Below are 18737 nucleotides of genomic sequence, written 5' to 3' on the forward strand. Positions count from 1 at the left end.
GGGGGGGGGGGGTAGTTGCAGGGGGTGTTACACCTTTCTAACCAGAAGAATGCCATCTTCACCTGTCAACCCTATGAAAGCAAATTCTATACATTTCACCTGGTGGACAACATGTCATCTCTTAGTCTTATACATATACATATACATATACATGTAATAATTAACTTTGTACAAGTAAAGTTCAAACCTTAAGGTCTTAAAGTCCACCTTGTGTAATGTTTTATCCTAACTGATCGTAAGGTTAACAGGAAGTGCCCGGCTCAGTGAGTTAACCAAAGAAAAGTTTACGGATGACATAGCTCCTAGGAATCCTTTGCTATGACTCATGCTTATATCTAGATGCTGATACAGTTAACTGTAAGTTAGTGAGTTATATGCACCTGTGTTTTCACACATTTGTCTACTTTGGGCTACAGAAGAACAGTAGAACTTCAACATCTACTTTAGTAGGAATCTTGGGCCGGGATTTCTGGTAAGAATTTAAAATTTCAGTCTATCCTCGATCAGTCATTGAATATTTATTGATCTATCCCAGTCTATACCAGTTTTCTTTTTTGCAAACCCTGTATATATAGCAGGGCTCGAAATACTCCAGGTGCATGTGCACCCAAACATTTTCTTATATGTTTATCTATGTAAAAATATCAAAGTATACTAAGTCTTATAGTCTAGTATACATCATATTCTTGACATCTAAGTGTTAGAAAGACAATAAAGATGTCTGTCATGGTACTTGTTTAAGAATTTAATAGCTTGTAACTAAGTTTTGTTATTAGCAAATTAGGTTTTTACTTCAATTTAAGTGGTGCACCCAAAATTTTGTTGGTGCACCCAATTTTTTAAGCTGGGTGCACCAGTGCACCTAATCCCAAAAATGAATTTCGAGCCCTGTATAGGGATAATTTTGTATGATTCAATGATGTTTCCGTACTTTAATTGAGATCCACAAAATTGTATGTTGGAAAGGATTTCTGGCCTGGCTGTATGAAAACCTACTTTCTTATCATATATTAAAAACTGATGAGAGCAGCAAAGATCCAAAAATTAGTAAAAGTTTTCTTTTACCTTGTCATCTTTACAAGTAACGTTATAAGTTTACACAGTTTAAGGTACTTGCCTTGTAAGGGCAGACATGTTTATCACATTTGTGTAGCTGCCAAAGTCAATAATTCTGTAAGTCAAAACTTGAGTTCAAGTGTTGTTCCACTGTTGAAAATTGGTACTACTAGTGATAAGACAAGTTCAGGTTCAACTACTGAATGGGTCATTAAAGGGGCATTCCACTCCAGTAGGGAGTCTTGTTTTCCAATAGATAATGTGTCAATGAATACATAATCAGCTGAATTTTGTGGCATTCACCTTGGGATGAATTGCGCGATGTGTGTTTTTTAAAACAATATGACACTCACTAAACCCATGCAGACCCTTCCCATGCATTCCCAATACGCATAGACACCTTGTTTATCGTGCATATTTTCGGAATAAATGAGGTTCGCTTAAGCACACCGAGAAGGCAAATTGCTCATAAGATAGCAAAGAATACAAGAACAAGATGAGATTTCTTAGTGAACCTGAAATTAATTTTGTAACCGTACCTAAAAAGTTTTGCAAATTTGTATTCAGCCATAGGATTAATTCAATTAGAGGGTACTTGGGGAGTTTAGTGGAAGAGTGGATGCTTTTGAGGCACGTGGAGCAACTGGGTACTTGATCGTATAATGTGAAGTAGTATGCATTTATTACTTCCTAAAATTAATATCTATCAGAAAATAACACTCCTGTGTGGAGTGGAATGCCCCTTTAAGTAGCAGACAGTCAAGTTAAAGTAGTGCTATGTTAAAGAATAAGATAGAATTTAGATGTTTTAAGCATTTAAATAAATTTACTAGACATGATACATGATGTATGATACAGTGGACATGGTGATATGTTTGACCTAAATTTAAAGTTTCCAATATTTTTGTCTTTTATTGTTTGTCTTTTACTAGTATTAGTGTGAAGTCTAAGCTGGAAGACTACAACCATCAAAATGGACGGCAACCGGGCGTACTACACCCTACCGTTCTTCCGATTCACCAACTTCGTCCGTATTCTGGTGTTCCTTGACGGAGTTGTCTCTGTGGCACTTTGGCTCGCAGGTAATACATACAAGTGCACCAGTAGAACTACATGTAGAAGCAGCAGAATTATTGGTGGACATTTTTGCTAATAAAAAGGCTCAACATATTTCAAGGTAATTCAATTTCTATAACTACAGGTAGATGAAATATGGTGATTTTGTTTTGAGTGACATCCAACTAGATCTCCTCTATTGTTACTAGTACACTACAATTCAAGTTAGTGGGACCGCGTAGCACAGCGGGACAGTGTTTGGCCCGTTCATGAGAGGTCGCGGGTTCGAATCCGGCTGCCGTGTTACCGATCTTGTGCCCTTGGGAAAGGCACTTTACACAACTTTCCTCACTTTACTCAGGTGAAAATGAATACCTAGCTTCGGCTAGGGCCGTCCCTCGGATAGGACGTTAAATGGAGGTCCCGTGTCTGGGGAGAGCCATACCCCAGGCACGTTAAAGAACCCACCACACGTGCGATGGTGCGGTGTGAGTGGTCCAAAACCTACAGTACCTTGGCCGCACCTGGGGCAATTACTGTCGTATTGAGGTCACCTGAGTGGTGCCGAATGGCAGCTTGCTTACCCTTGCGATTTAGCCCCGCCTATAGTAAGCTCCTCGCAATTCAGCCCCTGGCTGCAAAGAGTGAGTAGTCGGCCCACCCAATAACCCAATAACAATAATCTTGAGATTGGACTGCCTTTAGATAATTGTTAAATCTAGCAAGGCTCAAAAATGTTTTCTGCTACCTAAACTTTTTTTGTTCATAATAGTCTTTATGAAATCTTAGAAAACATTGATTTGAATCAAATAGTTGTAATGTTTGTTTGCCAATAATAAACAATCTTTTATTCATAATAGTCTTTAGGCCTAGGAAAAAAATGTTGTGTTTCCTGTTTCCCTACCTACCCTAAAAAAACCTGCCGACCCTAGACTTTTTTTTGGGGGTGGACAGTGGAGTCACATAGCTTCCAGTTAGAATTTTTATTTAGCCTCCCTGCTTCCTATTGAAGTAAAACAATGCTTGTTCCATCTAATGAAGGATAAATGTATCTATCATGCACAAAATTAAAGTTTGACATTGAAAGACAAGTGTCATTATACATTTCATTTTACTTTGTTCAACTGTATTGTAAATATGTATCACTAGAATTTTGGCCAGCCTAAAAAAAATACAAGAAAAAAAAAGATAATCCCTACCTACCGACCCTAATTTTTTCAGGACTGAAACAGGAAACACAACATTTTTTTTCCTAGGCCCTATGAAAGCGAGATAACTTTGATCTGAGTCAAATAGTTGTAATGTTTGTTTGCTAATGATAAAGGATCTTTCCATACAATTTTTGGTTAAGCCAGTGTATTGACTGTATTTTCCATTTTGAGATCACAATCACTCAGCAAAACACTCAAAAATTTCCAAACGCTTACCAACGAAAACAAAACTGTAACGCTGTTAACGTCACATAACCCACTCATCATAGAAAAAGTGGGGTACTTCGTCTTCCACTGCCTCCAGAAAAGAAGTCAAACCCAAAATGCGTAGAAGTCAAACCCAAAATGCGTAGATTGTAGCTCTCAGCAGTCCATATCATTGATAGAATAGTCACTCGTTTACACTTGTCATCATTGCTATCTATACCAAATTACTTTATTTTATGTATGTTTACTATATTTTCTGTATGTTTCATGTTGCAATTAGCCCTCGGGCAAGAACTTGCAAATAAACTTCTGTTATATTTAATAATGAATGAATCCACAGTGATAATGATAACATTATAGTATACACCTTTCTCATGCGGCGGCCATGATAGATCTAAAACGAGTTCAATGTGGCAAACAAAAGGCTGTCCATCATAATTAGCAGTTCGACCAATGGTAGCCTGCCAATTAGGAAATCGACCAATAAGTGACACTGTGCGAAAGGGTGTCATTTCCGGACGTTTCTATGTTTGTATACATCCGGATCGGGACCGTTTCTGGATATATCCGGACAATATCCGGACGAAATCTGACATGACTCATCCCCTGCGTTTTCGGAAAATTTCAGGAGTCCGGAACGGGACCATTTAATTCCTGCCTCATATCCGGATTTCCAGTAATGGAACGTTTTCGGACTCTTTGGAGACAAACCACGTTCCGAATATTTCGTATATATCCGGATAATTTCAGAAGTCCGGAACGGGACCAAATAATTACGTCTCATATCCGGATTTCCAGTAATGGAACGTGTTCGGACTCTTTGGATACAAATCACGTTCCGAATATTTCGTATTAATCCGGATAATTTCAGGAGTCAAGAATGGGACCATATAATCATGTCGCATATCCGGATTTCAAGTAATGGAACGTTCTAGGACTCTTTGGAGACAAAACACGTTCCGAATATTTCATATTTTCTGAGCGCGTTCGGGGCTATTACGCCCCGGAAAGGTTGCATAAACTTAAGATATACTGAAACATCATAGGAACAATACAACACATTATTTCAGAATATCCAGTAACTTTACGATCATGCTAAATACCTAATATTTAACGTTTCCTGTCCGTTTTAACCCCGAAAATGCTAACTCGGTAAGGCTACATTTTGTGAAAGCTTTTCAAAGACTTTCCTGTATAAATCAGATGACACAAGTATCACAACAAATACATTATGTGGAGGAACAGATCATGTTAACGTCAAGGGGCAAATCAATATGCATTTGTCTCTTAGTCTTACCAAGGAAGTTTTAGCTCACTACAACCTCATTGGTCTTCACAAAAAGTGAAGCTCGAATGAAGCCAGAGTTAAACAGTTCACTGTCAGATCCAATAATATCAAGCCCAAGTCAATAACATCATAACAAAACTGATCAGTTTAAATGTACAATATCAAATGTACAGTATCCGACACAAGTCTAACGTTATATACCATACAATCAATATTCGTAGGATAAAAATGTCATTACGAAATCAGTACGACAGTCCATTTTCAAGTCCTCTATAAGTCCGTATCGTGTTGACTGTGGAATCATCGTCCGGGGCGCCCTCTTCTGCGTCTTTGTGGTAGTGGACGATCATTGGCGACGGAAGATGCTCTGGCAAGACCCCGCAATATCGACGGCACGTCTCGAGGACAGTCCGCTCCATTGCATAGTCCAGGCACCGTCCGTCTTCAGAGTAGAAACAGTTCTGGCAGGATACAACGGCACCAGGCACAGACTGTCGTAAGTGTTACCAGGAGGTAGGCCTCGGTCGTCGGCATGGCAGGACAGGCGATTGGGAAACAGAGGCTCAGCGGCTGGAATGGAAAAAAACGGCTAGTAACTGCCCCGAACCCATGAACGGTACATGTAAAATTATTCAAACAACACGGCCATAAAAATCACAGCAGGACAAGACGGGGACAAAGGCAGGAATCTGGAGTCGGCTATCATCACAGGGCGCGGGCCACACAGATGGCACAGATAAGGACCCCCAGAGAACGAATGGAATTTTATATGCACACAATCACATTGGTCCTAGCAAGGAGGTTGAAAAAGGGGACCTAGTGAGGAGATTACAGTTTCTCCTTGGTTCTATTACAGATTTAGCCAGCCAAAACAACAGGACAGGAAAGTTTAGAAGAAGCCGTTACGGCACATACAGCACAAAATAATATGAGAATTTAACTAACTATGGAACGGGCAATTTGTAAACAAGCCGGGGATGACACGCGGGGGTTCCAGCTGAAAGAGAAGTGATCTATCATACAACAATCTTTACAAAGAGATCACACTACTAATTATTAAATACACAAAACACTAGGGAAGGGATAACAGACATTGCTGACAGACATATAGTATATACGGAGCTAAGAACGGTAACTGCTATGTATACACAATCTATGTACTAGAGAGCTACACTACTCACTTCTTGGTCCGGTAGCGGCTAGCGGCAGCAGCAACTGAGATTCAAATCTAGTTTCAAACCTAACTGCTGTCACCAGCTGGTCTACTATTGGTCTAGTCAAGTCATGTGACTTCCTAATATAGTCTTGTTACCTAAGGACTCCTCCAGATGGTTCCAAGCAAGTTAGTGTCATCCATCATGCCTGTTTCACGGAAACACATGGCATTGTGCATTATTTTTGTGAATAAATGCATCATGTACTTACCAGTTTCAAAGTTGTACACAGCAGCAAACGCTGTGGCGCGGTACCGGTGTAGGCTGTTATCTGCAACGACTGCCCCAGTAGGCGCACCGTTGACATGCCAACGTACTGGTCTGCTCGGCACTTTGCACAGCTTGCATAACCGCTTTACGAGTAAAGTTGCCTCGGGCCATTCCCACACAGCAACGCTGGTATTCAATATCATGAGTGACTTTTTGTCATGATATTGTCCGGATATGGACCTATCCCAAACTGCACCGCTGGTGTGGAGTGTTTTGACTGAACTTTTTCAAGATATTGTCCGGATATGGACCTATCCCAAACTGCACCGCTGGGGTGGAGTGTTTTGACTGAACTTTGTTCAAGATATTGTCCGGATATGGACCTATCCCAAACTGCACCGCTGGGGTGGAGTGTTTTGACTGAACTTTGTTCAAGATATTGTCCGGATATGCAAAGAAACAATAATACTTGACTCATAATTGTTACCATCGCAAAGATTGCTTTCTGTGTCATTTGATTGTAAATGTCGATGTCAGTAGATTTGCACATGGAAGCTTAAGCTTCAATTACCAGAAAATTAAAGAGTAAACATACATTGACATCGGGCATACTCGTTGTAGAATAAAAACACATATACAGAAGCAAAAACGTTAATGACGTGTATTTGACAAGATAGGAAACCTTTTTAAGGATACCCAACAAAACAATCTCAGATTCATGTATGACAAGAAAAGTAATTTGTTAACCATTAAGTTGTCCGAAAACTGATCTCTGGAATGTGTTTTGGACATCTGTCGTAAATGGAACGGAATATGAATTCGGAAGGAGCGAAAATTTCGGCAAAAAATGCAGTCTTATTTGTTCAGATGCGCAATAAAACAATCACCGATTCACAATTCACGTATAGAATACCTTTATCGGTAACGGTCAGAATATGCTAACTTCGAATCTGTCCTAAAACTAATCCATGGAATATCTGTCGCGGATATGTCTCGTAAATGGAAAGAAAAGAAAATAGTATGAATTCGAAAACATGAAACGTCCCTGACACGTATTCGGAAGAACGGCAAATTCTATCCGTCCCGGCATGTGCTGAAACATTTCATGACTCATGATATTCTGAGATCGACATAATGAATTGAAAATGTCATCTGACAATGGCCCAGAAATAATGCACATCATGCTTCGTGCAAACTCCTAATTTGTCCGGGTATTCCTTATCGAAATATATGGACCTTGGATATGTAAAGAATGTAGAACATATCACGTATTCGGAGGCAAGAAACGTCAATGGCGCGTATCAAGAAAAGCAGGAAAGCCTTATTTGTCCGGATACATAACAAGACAATTCCTGACTCATGATATTCCCAGATATGGGAAATATTGAACATCGTGCCCGGACACAGTCCGAATATTTAGCATGTCCAAAAATATGTCAACTCCGACTTTGTCCGGAAATCACACCCTTTCGCACAGTGTGAATGGCTGCAAATTCGTTAAAAATTTGCATTATTATGTTGTTATTTTGCATCTCTTAAGGGACTATGGGGTCAGTCTACACTACTCTAAATTGCTACATCTTTCGGTGCATAACACTTCTTGTAATATTTATCATTCTATCTTATATCATGAAAATTTTTGTGGTTTTGGGGAAAACTAAATGGGACCTGATTTTAGAAATAGGTTTTGTCTGTTTGCCTCATTGACCTCTTCTTCGATCTATCATGGCTGCCGCGTGAGAAAGGTGTATAGTGGCTGTGAAGGGACTGGTCTCAACTTGCAGTTCATGATTGTTCCCCTAGGTGGCCATACCCAGTACCTGGAGGACAATGTGGTTCATTTCGACTTCTACCGCTCGGTGTTCGAGCTGGCCTGCCTGTCTCTGCTCCGCATGTGCCTCCTGTTCCACTTCTTCACCAGGGTCGAGGAAATCTCCATGAAGCTTCTGGACGAGCCGTACGATCGCGGTCTGATGAAGAAGAGGCGCGCGTACTACGTGTCGGCCATTTTCTTCACACTGCTGTCCACGGCGTACGCTGTCACCAAGGGAGTGTTCGTCCTCCATAAGGAAAGTTATAAAGAGGTGAGATGGTCGTGGATAACCTCATATAGATAGATTAATGTTTGTTTTTCAGAAATGGTTAACTGTCTTAAACCCTTCTTAAGTCCCTAACTTCCAGGGTTCGTGCGCTACGTGCGCGCAAAGTTGCTACTTCGGGGGAATATGCTATCCCGGATATATCATATATCCGGGCACGGCACACAGGACATGTATATGTGTGCCGGATATATCCAGGTTTGGCAGTTAAAGGGTTAAGCAGCTGCAGGGTTGTAGCAGGAGCATCGGTCCTTCCGTCCTTTGATGGAATTTTGAAGCTGGGGACGGAAAAACATTTGCCCATTCTGTTCTCTATGACAGATGAAAATTGATATGTAAAGATATTATGATAATAAAATGAGGCAACAAAAATATATATATATATTTGATATATAAAAAATATTAATAGAATCATATCCCATTCAGTTTTTTCGCCAACTATGTTGTATACTAATTCTAAATCAACTGATAAATATCATAAGTTAAGTGTTATGCACAGAAAAGATGTAGTAATTTAGAGTAGCATATAGAGATGAAAAAAATAAAAACACAATAATGCAAATAATTTCACTGACATGCAACCATTCTCTAATTGGTCAATTTGCTAATTGCCATGTTATCATTGGTTGAACTGCTTAATATTATGATGGACAGTCTTTTGTTTGCCACATTGGCCTCATTTTCGATCTACTTGTCTTCTGTGTGAAAAAGGTGTCAGGGTAGGACAATTCTACTAGCCCTATTGTCCAGGGCAAGTGAAATTGCTAATCGCGCAAGTGCATGACCTACCCCACTTGTCCGATAAGACAAGTAAGATTTTTCCATTGAGTGACATCAAGCATTGGTCAAATAGAGGCAGTAATGAGAATTCCATTGCTAGAAGTGAAAATGCATTTTAAAGTGACATTTGAATTTTGGGCAAGTGAAAAATTGATTCGGGCAAGTAAGTTTTTTATGTGCTTGCCCGATAGTACAAGTGAAACCCGTCCAACCCTGGGTGTGTTGACAACCCCCCTCCCTCTCTCCCCAGATGCACAGCACCTACGTTGCCGTCTGCATAGCGTCGTTCGTGTTCAGCGTACTTGAGCTGCTGCTGGGGCTGGTGTTCCTCCGCATGGCCCGGAGGCTGCAGCTCATGCGCATCATCCACCGCATCAACAGTGACGGGCAGGAGATAGACGAGGAAGGAAACACCATCAAGAAGAAAGTCAACCTCAAGAGACTGTTCACCATGGCTCGAGATGTGAGCATCTTTTAATGATTGAATGTAGGAAATTGTATATATCAGGGCTCTACTACTCTAGCCAGCTCGAAATCTTTTTCCGTCAGCCAATTTCCATTGCTGCAAAAACACTATTCCAGGACTTAGAGAGACTGAACTGAGGCCTTGAAAAACGTTGTTTTAATGAGATTATTGTATGCGAAAGGGTGCAGATACACATTGTCAAAAATCATAACAATAGCAAAACAAACAGTGTGTGGCTTTTACGGCTGTGGACGGCGTCCCCAAGCCACCTGTAGCTTCCACCAAGGATTTTTGTCTGTCAAGGTTAACGGATTGGTTTTAAAGTTTTCTGTCACAAGCAGCAAATTTCTGTCAATTGACGGGAAAACGTATGCTAGCTAGATCCCTCGTACCGGTACAGAAAATTCAGGTCCAGGTCTGGTCAGGTCCAGAGGATGAGGTCCAGGTCCAGACCTAAACCTGGACCTGATTATCTGTGAAAACTTGTGAATGGGTAAAACTAAGAACAATGGTCCATTTCACTACAATAAAATCTGTTTTGTGAAGTATCCAACTCCCACTGGCATTTTGAAATCCTAATACGTGAAAAATGCTAACTGACTCAGTCTGTTATCTTTAGTTAGTGTTTCCTTAATTCCTTATAGATAATAAATTTGTCCAGGAAAACTTACTGAATTACATAGCTATTGTCATAGGTATACTTCAAAGAAAGTAAACGCAGGGCATTTTCATTATCAGTGTTCATCTGTTAGGTATTCAAACACAATCCCAAAATTTTAGTTTTTATAGCATCTGGAAATAACTGCAATAAAATTTTAAAAACATTATAATTTATCACTAAAATATATAACAAACACACTAAATGCATGTGCAACACAAAATAAGAAAGTTGGTTTTTATTACCACTTTCCGCATCTCTTTGTTTTGAGTATCAATGATGTTGTGTTTTTGGCGATGCCTCAGGGGCTAGCCTTATAGTATTCTTTATCTTCATCATTTAGGAATGGTGGATTCTGGGCCTGGGGTGCATAGCCCTGCTCATCTCTAGTGCATCCAACATGATGGCGCCACTGTTCTTCAGTTTTGTGGTGGACGCAGCTCTAACCAGCATAGGTAACTTAAGCAAGAACTTCGCCCTCAATAACTAAGTAAACACTAAAACCATGTGTATTGTTAATTTTCTGGCAGCAAAAGTTGCCCCTCAAAATGCAGGAAATGGCATTTGAAACTTTTTCCGGGGGTTCATGCCCCAGGACCCCCCTAGAAGGGTCATGCGATTTCGGCGCTCGCCTCGGTGATACGCAAAATTTTTACCCCCACAACCAAAAAATGGTGCCCCCGCCTCTGCTGTAGTATATCTCATCTTTCCATCAATTTAGATGTTAACTGTTGAGGCACTTCGGAAGATCTGACAACCAGTTTTCTCCACCCTCCTTGGTTTTCTATTTCTTCTCAATGTTTTAACTGTACTAGTAATACTAATAGTATGATGCCTATCCATTCTCTTACAATTTATCCTCCTATCTTTCCCATTGCCTTATTCTTTTTCCCTGGATTATCAGGTTCCTAAATGACTGCAATTGCATGATGACATTTATGAATATATTCCCCAAAGATTTGACTTTGGTTTAAAAATTGAGTGAAGAAATGAATGAATAAAAGAATGATTGAATGAATGACTAAGCCAACAAATGAATGAATGATACCACAGATATATTTCAAGATTACCAGATAATTTTTGTGTTTTGTCTAAGTATGTGTACTGTAATTCACTTTGTCTTCTTGGTACCAAACTTTCACGGTCTGAGAAAATTTAACTTGTTCTCGGAACTAAATGTTCACGGCGAACAAATTATTTGTTATTGTGACCAAGACGAATTATTTGTTATCAGTAATGATAAGTACTTTTTTTGTTACAGTCATCACCGTGAAAACCGTGAACATAATTTAAAGTAGATAGAAAAAATCAGGAATTACAGTACTTACTTTTTGTCAACCTTCTCACCCACAGACAAAGTGAACCACACAGTGCTGGTCCTGTTGCTCATTTACATCGGAGGCGCGATCGCCGCGTTCTTCCGTTCCTGGCTCTTCACGCTGGCCGGGATGCGTTTCGTGGCCAGACTTCGGGAGGAATTGTTCGCAGCCATCGTTAAGAACGAGATCGCTTTCTTTGACACTACAAGGTACCCGTATCTGTATTGTGTATTATGTATAGCCTCCTTTGGCATAACACACCAGCTTCTGTATCTGTATCAGATTCTGTATATAGCATGGCTCTTTGGTGTAACACACTAGCTTCGCAGGTGTTCTATAAGATGAGTTCCACTGTACGCTAGCCTAACTAAAACCGCACCACTAGTGGCCGGCCCTACACTAGCTGCCGTCCTACCCTCTCGGGGAGGGGGTCATTAACCCCAGCCAACGAGAAATTGTGTAAACACACTCAGGCTATACTGTAGGCTAGTACGATAGATTTTAATTTCAAAGTTTTGACTTTGTTGATACAGGGAATATTTTATGATGTCCTCATCTGTCTTTTTTCTAATAGTAAAAAATACCTGCCGACAATCTTGATGACCAACTAAAGACAGAAACTAAGACCAAGTGTTTGTGAAGTTTGTCATGACATACTTTATTGCAGGACTGGAGAGTTGACCAACCGCCTGGCTTCAGACACTGGTGTGGTGCAGAACTCTGTTACTGTAAGTCTATATTTATGCAATATAGAATAACTTTATAGCAGAAGTACCTAACATAGTTCTATTCAAAAGAAAACAAGGCAAGCAACTGTTCTGAATTTTCTGAAGAATCAGACATTTCAGGAATCATTTGTTTATCTTTCATCAGACTCAGAGACAGAGGTTGATTCTAGGCCGATATTCACAATAGCATCTCTCCAGACTTGTTTTTCCATTGCTACTGTGACGTGTACATGTAGATTAGTCTTCTTTGGTTCCATTCACAAGATACTGTAAATGCAGAAACTTTCGCAGTGGTTTAATGTTTGCGATTTTTGCAGTGGCTGCTTCACCGTGAACTTTAAAAACCACTGCAAACATTTTAAGAGACTACGGTGCATGGTGCTCCCGCGAACTTAAAACCACCGCGAAAAATCCTTTTTCCTTTTCCACAAAATTAAATGCATTTACAGCAGTCTCATCTCAACTATTTCCATGAGGTCACCCTCCCACTGAGACTACTGTTCCATTTACATGGCTGCCCCCCTCCCCACAGGTGAACATCTCCATGTTGTTCCGGTACCTGCTCCAGATTGTCGGTTCCCTGTCAATCATGTTCGTCCTGAGCGCCAAGCTGACGGGCGTGCTGCTCTCCTGTGTCCCCATCGTGTCTATCGGGGCCATGGTCTATGGTAAGAACATGTTGACATATTTGAACTCCCAGTATTCCTGTGTTTTTTTTCGGTGCAAAATAATGCAAACTCGCTACTTGGTCATATGTATAGAGTGCCAAGCTGATGGCCAGTGAAGGGTGTGCCATTGTAATATGTGGTCTACAGTAAGAATACGTCAACTTTTTTTAACAACGGAAGTATTCCTGCTTGGTACCAATGGTAAGGTAACTTTGTTCCTACCAGGAAGTTTGCAGACTATGAACTAGAACTGCCTGTGTGAAAATTTGCCCGTCCCGGACTAGTCCGGACCGGCATGAACCGTCAGTTCGAACCATGCAATAGTCCGAGGGTCGGACTGGTCGGTCGGACGGGACGGACGCTCGACAGTTCGCAGAACGGTTCGGACGGCCATAAAGGGTCCAGATTGGCCGCTTGGACTAGCCCGGACTACGTCCCGGACTGGTCCCGGACGGCATGGTTCGAACGCTTTCGGGCGGCGGCCTGGAGCGGGCCGTTCGAACGGTTCGAGCCGGTACGGCTCCGCCCGGGCCGGACGGCCGAACGGGCGGTTCCCATAGCAACAAAGCGATCCGAACCGTCTGGGGGCGTGCAGAGCACCGCGGGGCGCCGGTTCGGACGTCTGCGGACGTCTGCGGACGTCTGCGAACCACCAATTTACATGGCAACTGTACCTCCCAAACACCCGTGAAATGCGTAAAATCGTGCTGTTGTGAGGTGGAAATCGCTGCCCAAACAGTTCGGACGGTCTGAACCGCCGGAATGCCGTCACAAAATAGAAAGAATTTGAATGCAATTCATCCCTCTGCCGCCAGCGCTCCTATAGACAAAATATTAATGACGGCTTGAAGTTACTAGTACAGAATGACACCAGCCGCAAGACAAGCAATGTAAATCACATGTGCCCTCACTTTGACGTTATGTGCGTGCGGAGTCCCAGGAAACATTTGATTGCCCGCACAAACCATGTACAAAGCGTAAGTAATGGATTTCTGATGTCTTTCCGACTGAAGCGTGGTTACCAAACATGTGGTGGAGACACTATCACTAATATATGATATACATTCAAGTCCATAATCTAAAAGATTCATTTATAAACATCATTGAATGCCCTAATATATTCATGCCAACGCTAGGCACGTTACGCACCCAGCGGCGGCGAGGGTTCAGTGACCCCATCTCAAACGTAAACAAGAAGACGATCCTATGAAGAAGCCAAACATTTTGTTGGTGTGTGTTGAACTTTATTGTATTTTGTTGAAAGAAAGTTGTATCTAAATATTGAATGGCAATATATGTTAATCTAGTGCCACAAAATAGTATTCTACGTGTCTAAAATAAGACTAGTTTTGATATAGGTGCTGGCCCCCATACGTGAATTGAACTCTCCCACACTTGATTGAAGCCTCCCGGTCCTTTGGGACAGCCGCCCGACAAGTGCGCACATGTCTATAACTCGTTGTTTGTTGTTTATTTTACGTTCCATGTGTTAATTTTTGGCACAGTTTGCACATCCATTGACAGGAATACCACTAAGAATGATGTCGTCATTATACCCATTTCCTTTGTGTTTCTTGCCTTTTTTCACGAGCAAGTTATTCAAAGACGGGAAAATACGATCCAGATATCAATTTGCGAGCCAGTGGCTAGGCCACACCCACACAGCGCGAAACTTTAGGTATAGAGGCGTGCCGCTGTCCATCATCGCGTGGCGACCGACAAAATAATTAGCAACCATATCTCCGCTAGCTGGGTGTCATGCTGTCCGTATTATAAAACGTCTGCACAATTATTATTGGAATCTTTCGTCAGTAAATTTACTTTGCGCACTTGTAAGCGACTTTTGACAAGACTGGCCGGTGTTCCCGTAAAGCTTTCCTTCTGTCCTAATCCCAGCAAAACTGGTCTCCGGGGACAGCCGCCTACCAGACCGATTCGTAGGGCAGTAATCAAAATGTCACACTACAACGGGTCTCCAATTTCTGGAAGGGTGGCAAAATCACCAACGTCCGGCCGCACCTTTGAGCTTCGGCCGTAAGTCTAGAATCTACTTAAATTATTCAGCAAAGCAAATAGGATGTAAAATCTGCTTGTCTCTAGTGTATAGTTATTGTGCATGTGATTTCATTAACTTTTGTAAAATCAACGATATTCAGAAGGCTTCAGAAGTACCACGAGTGTTATCATACAATGTTGATTGAATGAGTAGAGATTAAAAGACGTCACCCTAGAGGATTATTGTTAACCTACGCCATAGACGTTTCAACTTTCACATCGCTTGATAGATTTTTATGCCCGTCAAAGGCACATGTGTGAATAGCAGGCGAAATCTTTACTTGCGGCACAAGTAAATAAACGCTTTTTGAAAAGTTGGTAAGGAGGAACAATATTAAACGGGGAGGATTATTGTCGAGGAAATTCCGCTCGTGAAGACATGGATATAACGTCCTTGGGAGGAAGTTACTACATGTAGTATGCCATGGTGAGGAGAAGTAATTCTATGGAACGTTGATATTAATATTTTTCAGTTGTAGTTGTACTCTACTCTCTCTACTCTATATGAAGCATGGATATGGACACCTGACGTGCTAATTCAGATTACGCTTAGTCTACAGTTTAGTCTTTGTTCTGTGCGTTTAGTTGTTACACAACATTGGGCATGTACACAACCAAGATACGCTACTGAAGTACAGAGAAGAAAACAACTTCGCTGGAATTTCACAGGTTTTATCCCCAGGGGCAGGCAGGCGAGTTTCTAAAGCTTGACTCCCTGCTGACAATAATCCCGATAGCCCGTCCGAACGGTTCAAACGGTTCGGGATTTACTGTGGCGTGTCCAGAGATCCGCCTGGCTCCGACATGTCCGACCCGTGAGAACGTTGCCCCCAACCAGGGAGGTTTTATCAAACCCGGGACATTGAGGAAACAACTTCGTTACCTTCGTCATGGATTTAAAATTACCTCCGATCAGTGGTGTATGCGGGAATTGTAAGACGATCATAATCACATCATTATCTTCGCCGAGAAGGTTATATTTATGATATAATTTGCAACGGTACGTGGAAACATGACTTCCTCTTTGCTGCAACAAGTGAAAATTACGTCATCATACTACTGTGTTTCCACGAAAATGGGCGCTGAAACAACACTGTGCATAATACAGCCCACAGGAGTCCCAGTAAGTGCGGAAAAAATACATGGATACTTCAGTTAGCCAGGATTTTGACTGTGCTGTTGATAATTTCACATCTAACACACTTGGTAACACAGCTTAACGATGTAAAACAGTTTCTTACCAGTTCAGTCTTGAACAAGAAGGGATGTTTGTATTCCAGTCCGTTCGTATTCCACGGAAGTTTCGGCAGTCGGTTGGAACAGCATCAGAACATAATTCCACACAAATTGTTTGTGTTGCTAGTCCTTTTCCATCTCTCCATGGCAGTTTGATGCATCCTGACCCGAAACGACAACGTACAAACCCCTCACGCGACACCTCTTCCAACTTATCCATGATAGTCTGTACATTTAGCCTTAGTATAAGACTAAAAAGCGGAAAAATAACACAGGACATCAGGAAACGGTTTACTGATGAGTTTTCAATTTGAAATGACCGCGACGCACGCGCAATGCTCATGTTATCCCCAGGGGCAGACAGGGGAGTCTTTCAAGCTTGACACCCTGCTGACAATAATCGTGATAGCCGGTCCGAACGTTCAGAACGGTTCGGGAGACACTGTTGCGTGTCCTGAGATCCGCCTGTCCCTGGCCCGATCCAGGGCAGTTCTCTAAGTCTAACCTTTCATATTACGAAAGATGAAGCGTCCAAATTTCTCAGGGGAACATGACACCGACCCGTAGATTGTGCGTCACCATCCCCAACCCCTATCACTACTGAATGATTTGCGACGCACGGGTAGTGAATTGTCTCTCCTTCTGTAAGTGTAACGTGGATGCAGCCATCCTGCCATCCACGGCGTTTCTTTATCCGGTCGTCGCTTCGACTAACGAGTAATATATTTTCGAATTTATTGTACATTTGTGCTCCTCAAGCTAATTACAGGTCAATATGATAAAGTAGTTCTAACCCTTCTAACAAGAAAATAAGTCATTGATTATTCATGTAAAATGGTGGCGTTAGATGTTCGGCTAACCGTTACCCGTGCCCTGTTTTGGATACTGTACTCCAGCGTGACACAGCACTGCACTTGTTTTAAGTCCCACTTTCTTCATATAATGTCAAGGGGAATATTACTGGTCAAAATCAACAAGTTTTAGATAATTCAGAGGACCAAAACTCGATTGAAGTCTCGCTGCAAAGTTACCGGTAGGCAGGTCGTCCAACAGGTGCTCCAACTGGTACGACTCGCAAAAAAATTCCTCTTTGGCCAAAGCCTGCGCTTTGACTCCAAACGGTGGTGGAAATTTTAGAAAGTGAGAAACATTTAAAATATATTGCACTTCACAAATCATGTTAGGTATTGTCCACAAGGCCGGACGTCATGAAAGGTAATAAAGATACTAAATACGTTTTCAAAATTGTCTCCCGTATCATTGCACATTTGGACAGAATCGCCGCTTGGTACCATGACAATCATTGGAAACGTAGAGCTACTCAATGTCGTCCTATTTGTAAAGCGCCAGGGACAATTATTTAATCCTAGGGTAGAAAGATTAGTTCTACAGAGAACAATGGTGGTCTAGAGATCTGTTAAACTTTTCTCCGCCCGTTTTAACGCCGTGCAAGCATGATCAATCCCGGGGTGTGTGGTGCACCGGTGAAAACTTGTGCCAATGGTGACCTACAATAGTATTGTCTTTTATTCTTCTTATAGTACTTTGCTGCACTGCGTTTGGAAGACAACGGTTCTATAGGCGCGGGCAATGTAGTTAGCAAATCAAACAGTGCAGCAGAGTGGAGAATGTAGCGTTCGTGTGAGTTAGAAACGAAATACGGAGTGCCGAATTGTAATTCGCCATGCCACTGCGTGACTATCCACAAGGTATCTGCTGTTACGTTTTTCTCATTTACCGCTAGAGAAAAATAAAGAGACAAACAGAAACAGGACTAAAACATATTCATTCTTCATAAGAACAGATTTCGTAACAAAAACTTATTCATTATGTTCCTATAGATATTCATATGTATATTAAGTTATAGACCTGACAAAGTCGCTTTACTTTTGTCGTGTCAACAAAGATTTTATATGCTGCATGCACGGCATTGGTGTACGAGATGCGATGGAAAGACTGGTACGTCGAGAGGGTAAACATGTAGGTGTGATCCGCGCACTCAACGCCGCATGGGCGTGATAGACAATCCAAACTCCGCTGCAAGTCAGAGCAAGCCGACTTCATTAGACCGCCCGGCATGCAGGACCATAAACAGGCATTTGTCGCAGTTCTCCCAGACTTATTTTCCCGTCCATAAAACTCGGACAGGGCCCACAACCTAAATTACGTCGCAAAATGTGCCAATGTAACTGCGAGAATTTTGGCATTGTCTGAATCACTTATATTTATCGTAAAATTTCCCCTTTGTCACATTTCTGCGAATGTTTAAAAGTTCTTATTGACGACCAGGGGGGTCGTGGTTGAACAGCGTGTTTTGGCTCGGCATATTCGGATGAATTTCCAAGAAACTTGATAGTGGGGCATAGGATTTCAGTTGCAGTTTCTTACAACCAATCATGTGGCTCATTATGTGCAGTGAAAATCGACGTCTCCGGCTCATTTCGTACAAATCGTAGCGATTGGCTAGCCAGTAAATAGATTGTCTC

The 18737-nt window shown here is 41.6% G+C and overlaps 1 protein-coding gene across 2 annotated transcripts in view; it reads left to right on the top strand.

Moving 5' to 3' along the window:
• LOC118408520 (ABC transporter B family member 1-like) overlaps positions 1-18737 on the top strand; it is a 29723-nt gene that overhangs the window by 814 nt on the left and 10172 nt on the right. The window contains exons 2-9 of one of the 2 annotated variants that reach the window (XM_035809339.1): positions 417-472; positions 1989-2138; positions 8046-8326; positions 9372-9584; positions 10589-10700; positions 11599-11773; positions 12232-12292; positions 12825-12960. In XM_035809339.1, coding sequence (XP_035665232.1) covers positions 2030-2138; positions 8046-8326; positions 9372-9584; positions 10589-10700; positions 11599-11773; positions 12232-12292; positions 12825-12960 — 1087 coding nt within the window. In that variant the 5' untranslated portion in view covers positions 417-472; positions 1989-2029. The remainder of the gene's footprint in view (positions 1-416; positions 473-1988; positions 2139-8045; positions 8327-9371; positions 9585-10588; positions 10701-11598; positions 11774-12231; positions 12293-12824; positions 12961-18737) is intronic. The other variant, XM_035809338.1, reaches the window with a different exon arrangement.

The sequence above is a fragment of the Branchiostoma floridae genome, unplaced genomic scaffold, assembly GCF_000003815.2.
Source record: "Branchiostoma floridae strain S238N-H82 unplaced genomic scaffold, Bfl_VNyyK Sc7u5tJ_168, whole genome shotgun sequence".
Lineage (NCBI taxonomy): Eukaryota > Metazoa > Chordata > Leptocardii > Amphioxiformes > Branchiostomatidae > Branchiostoma > Branchiostoma floridae.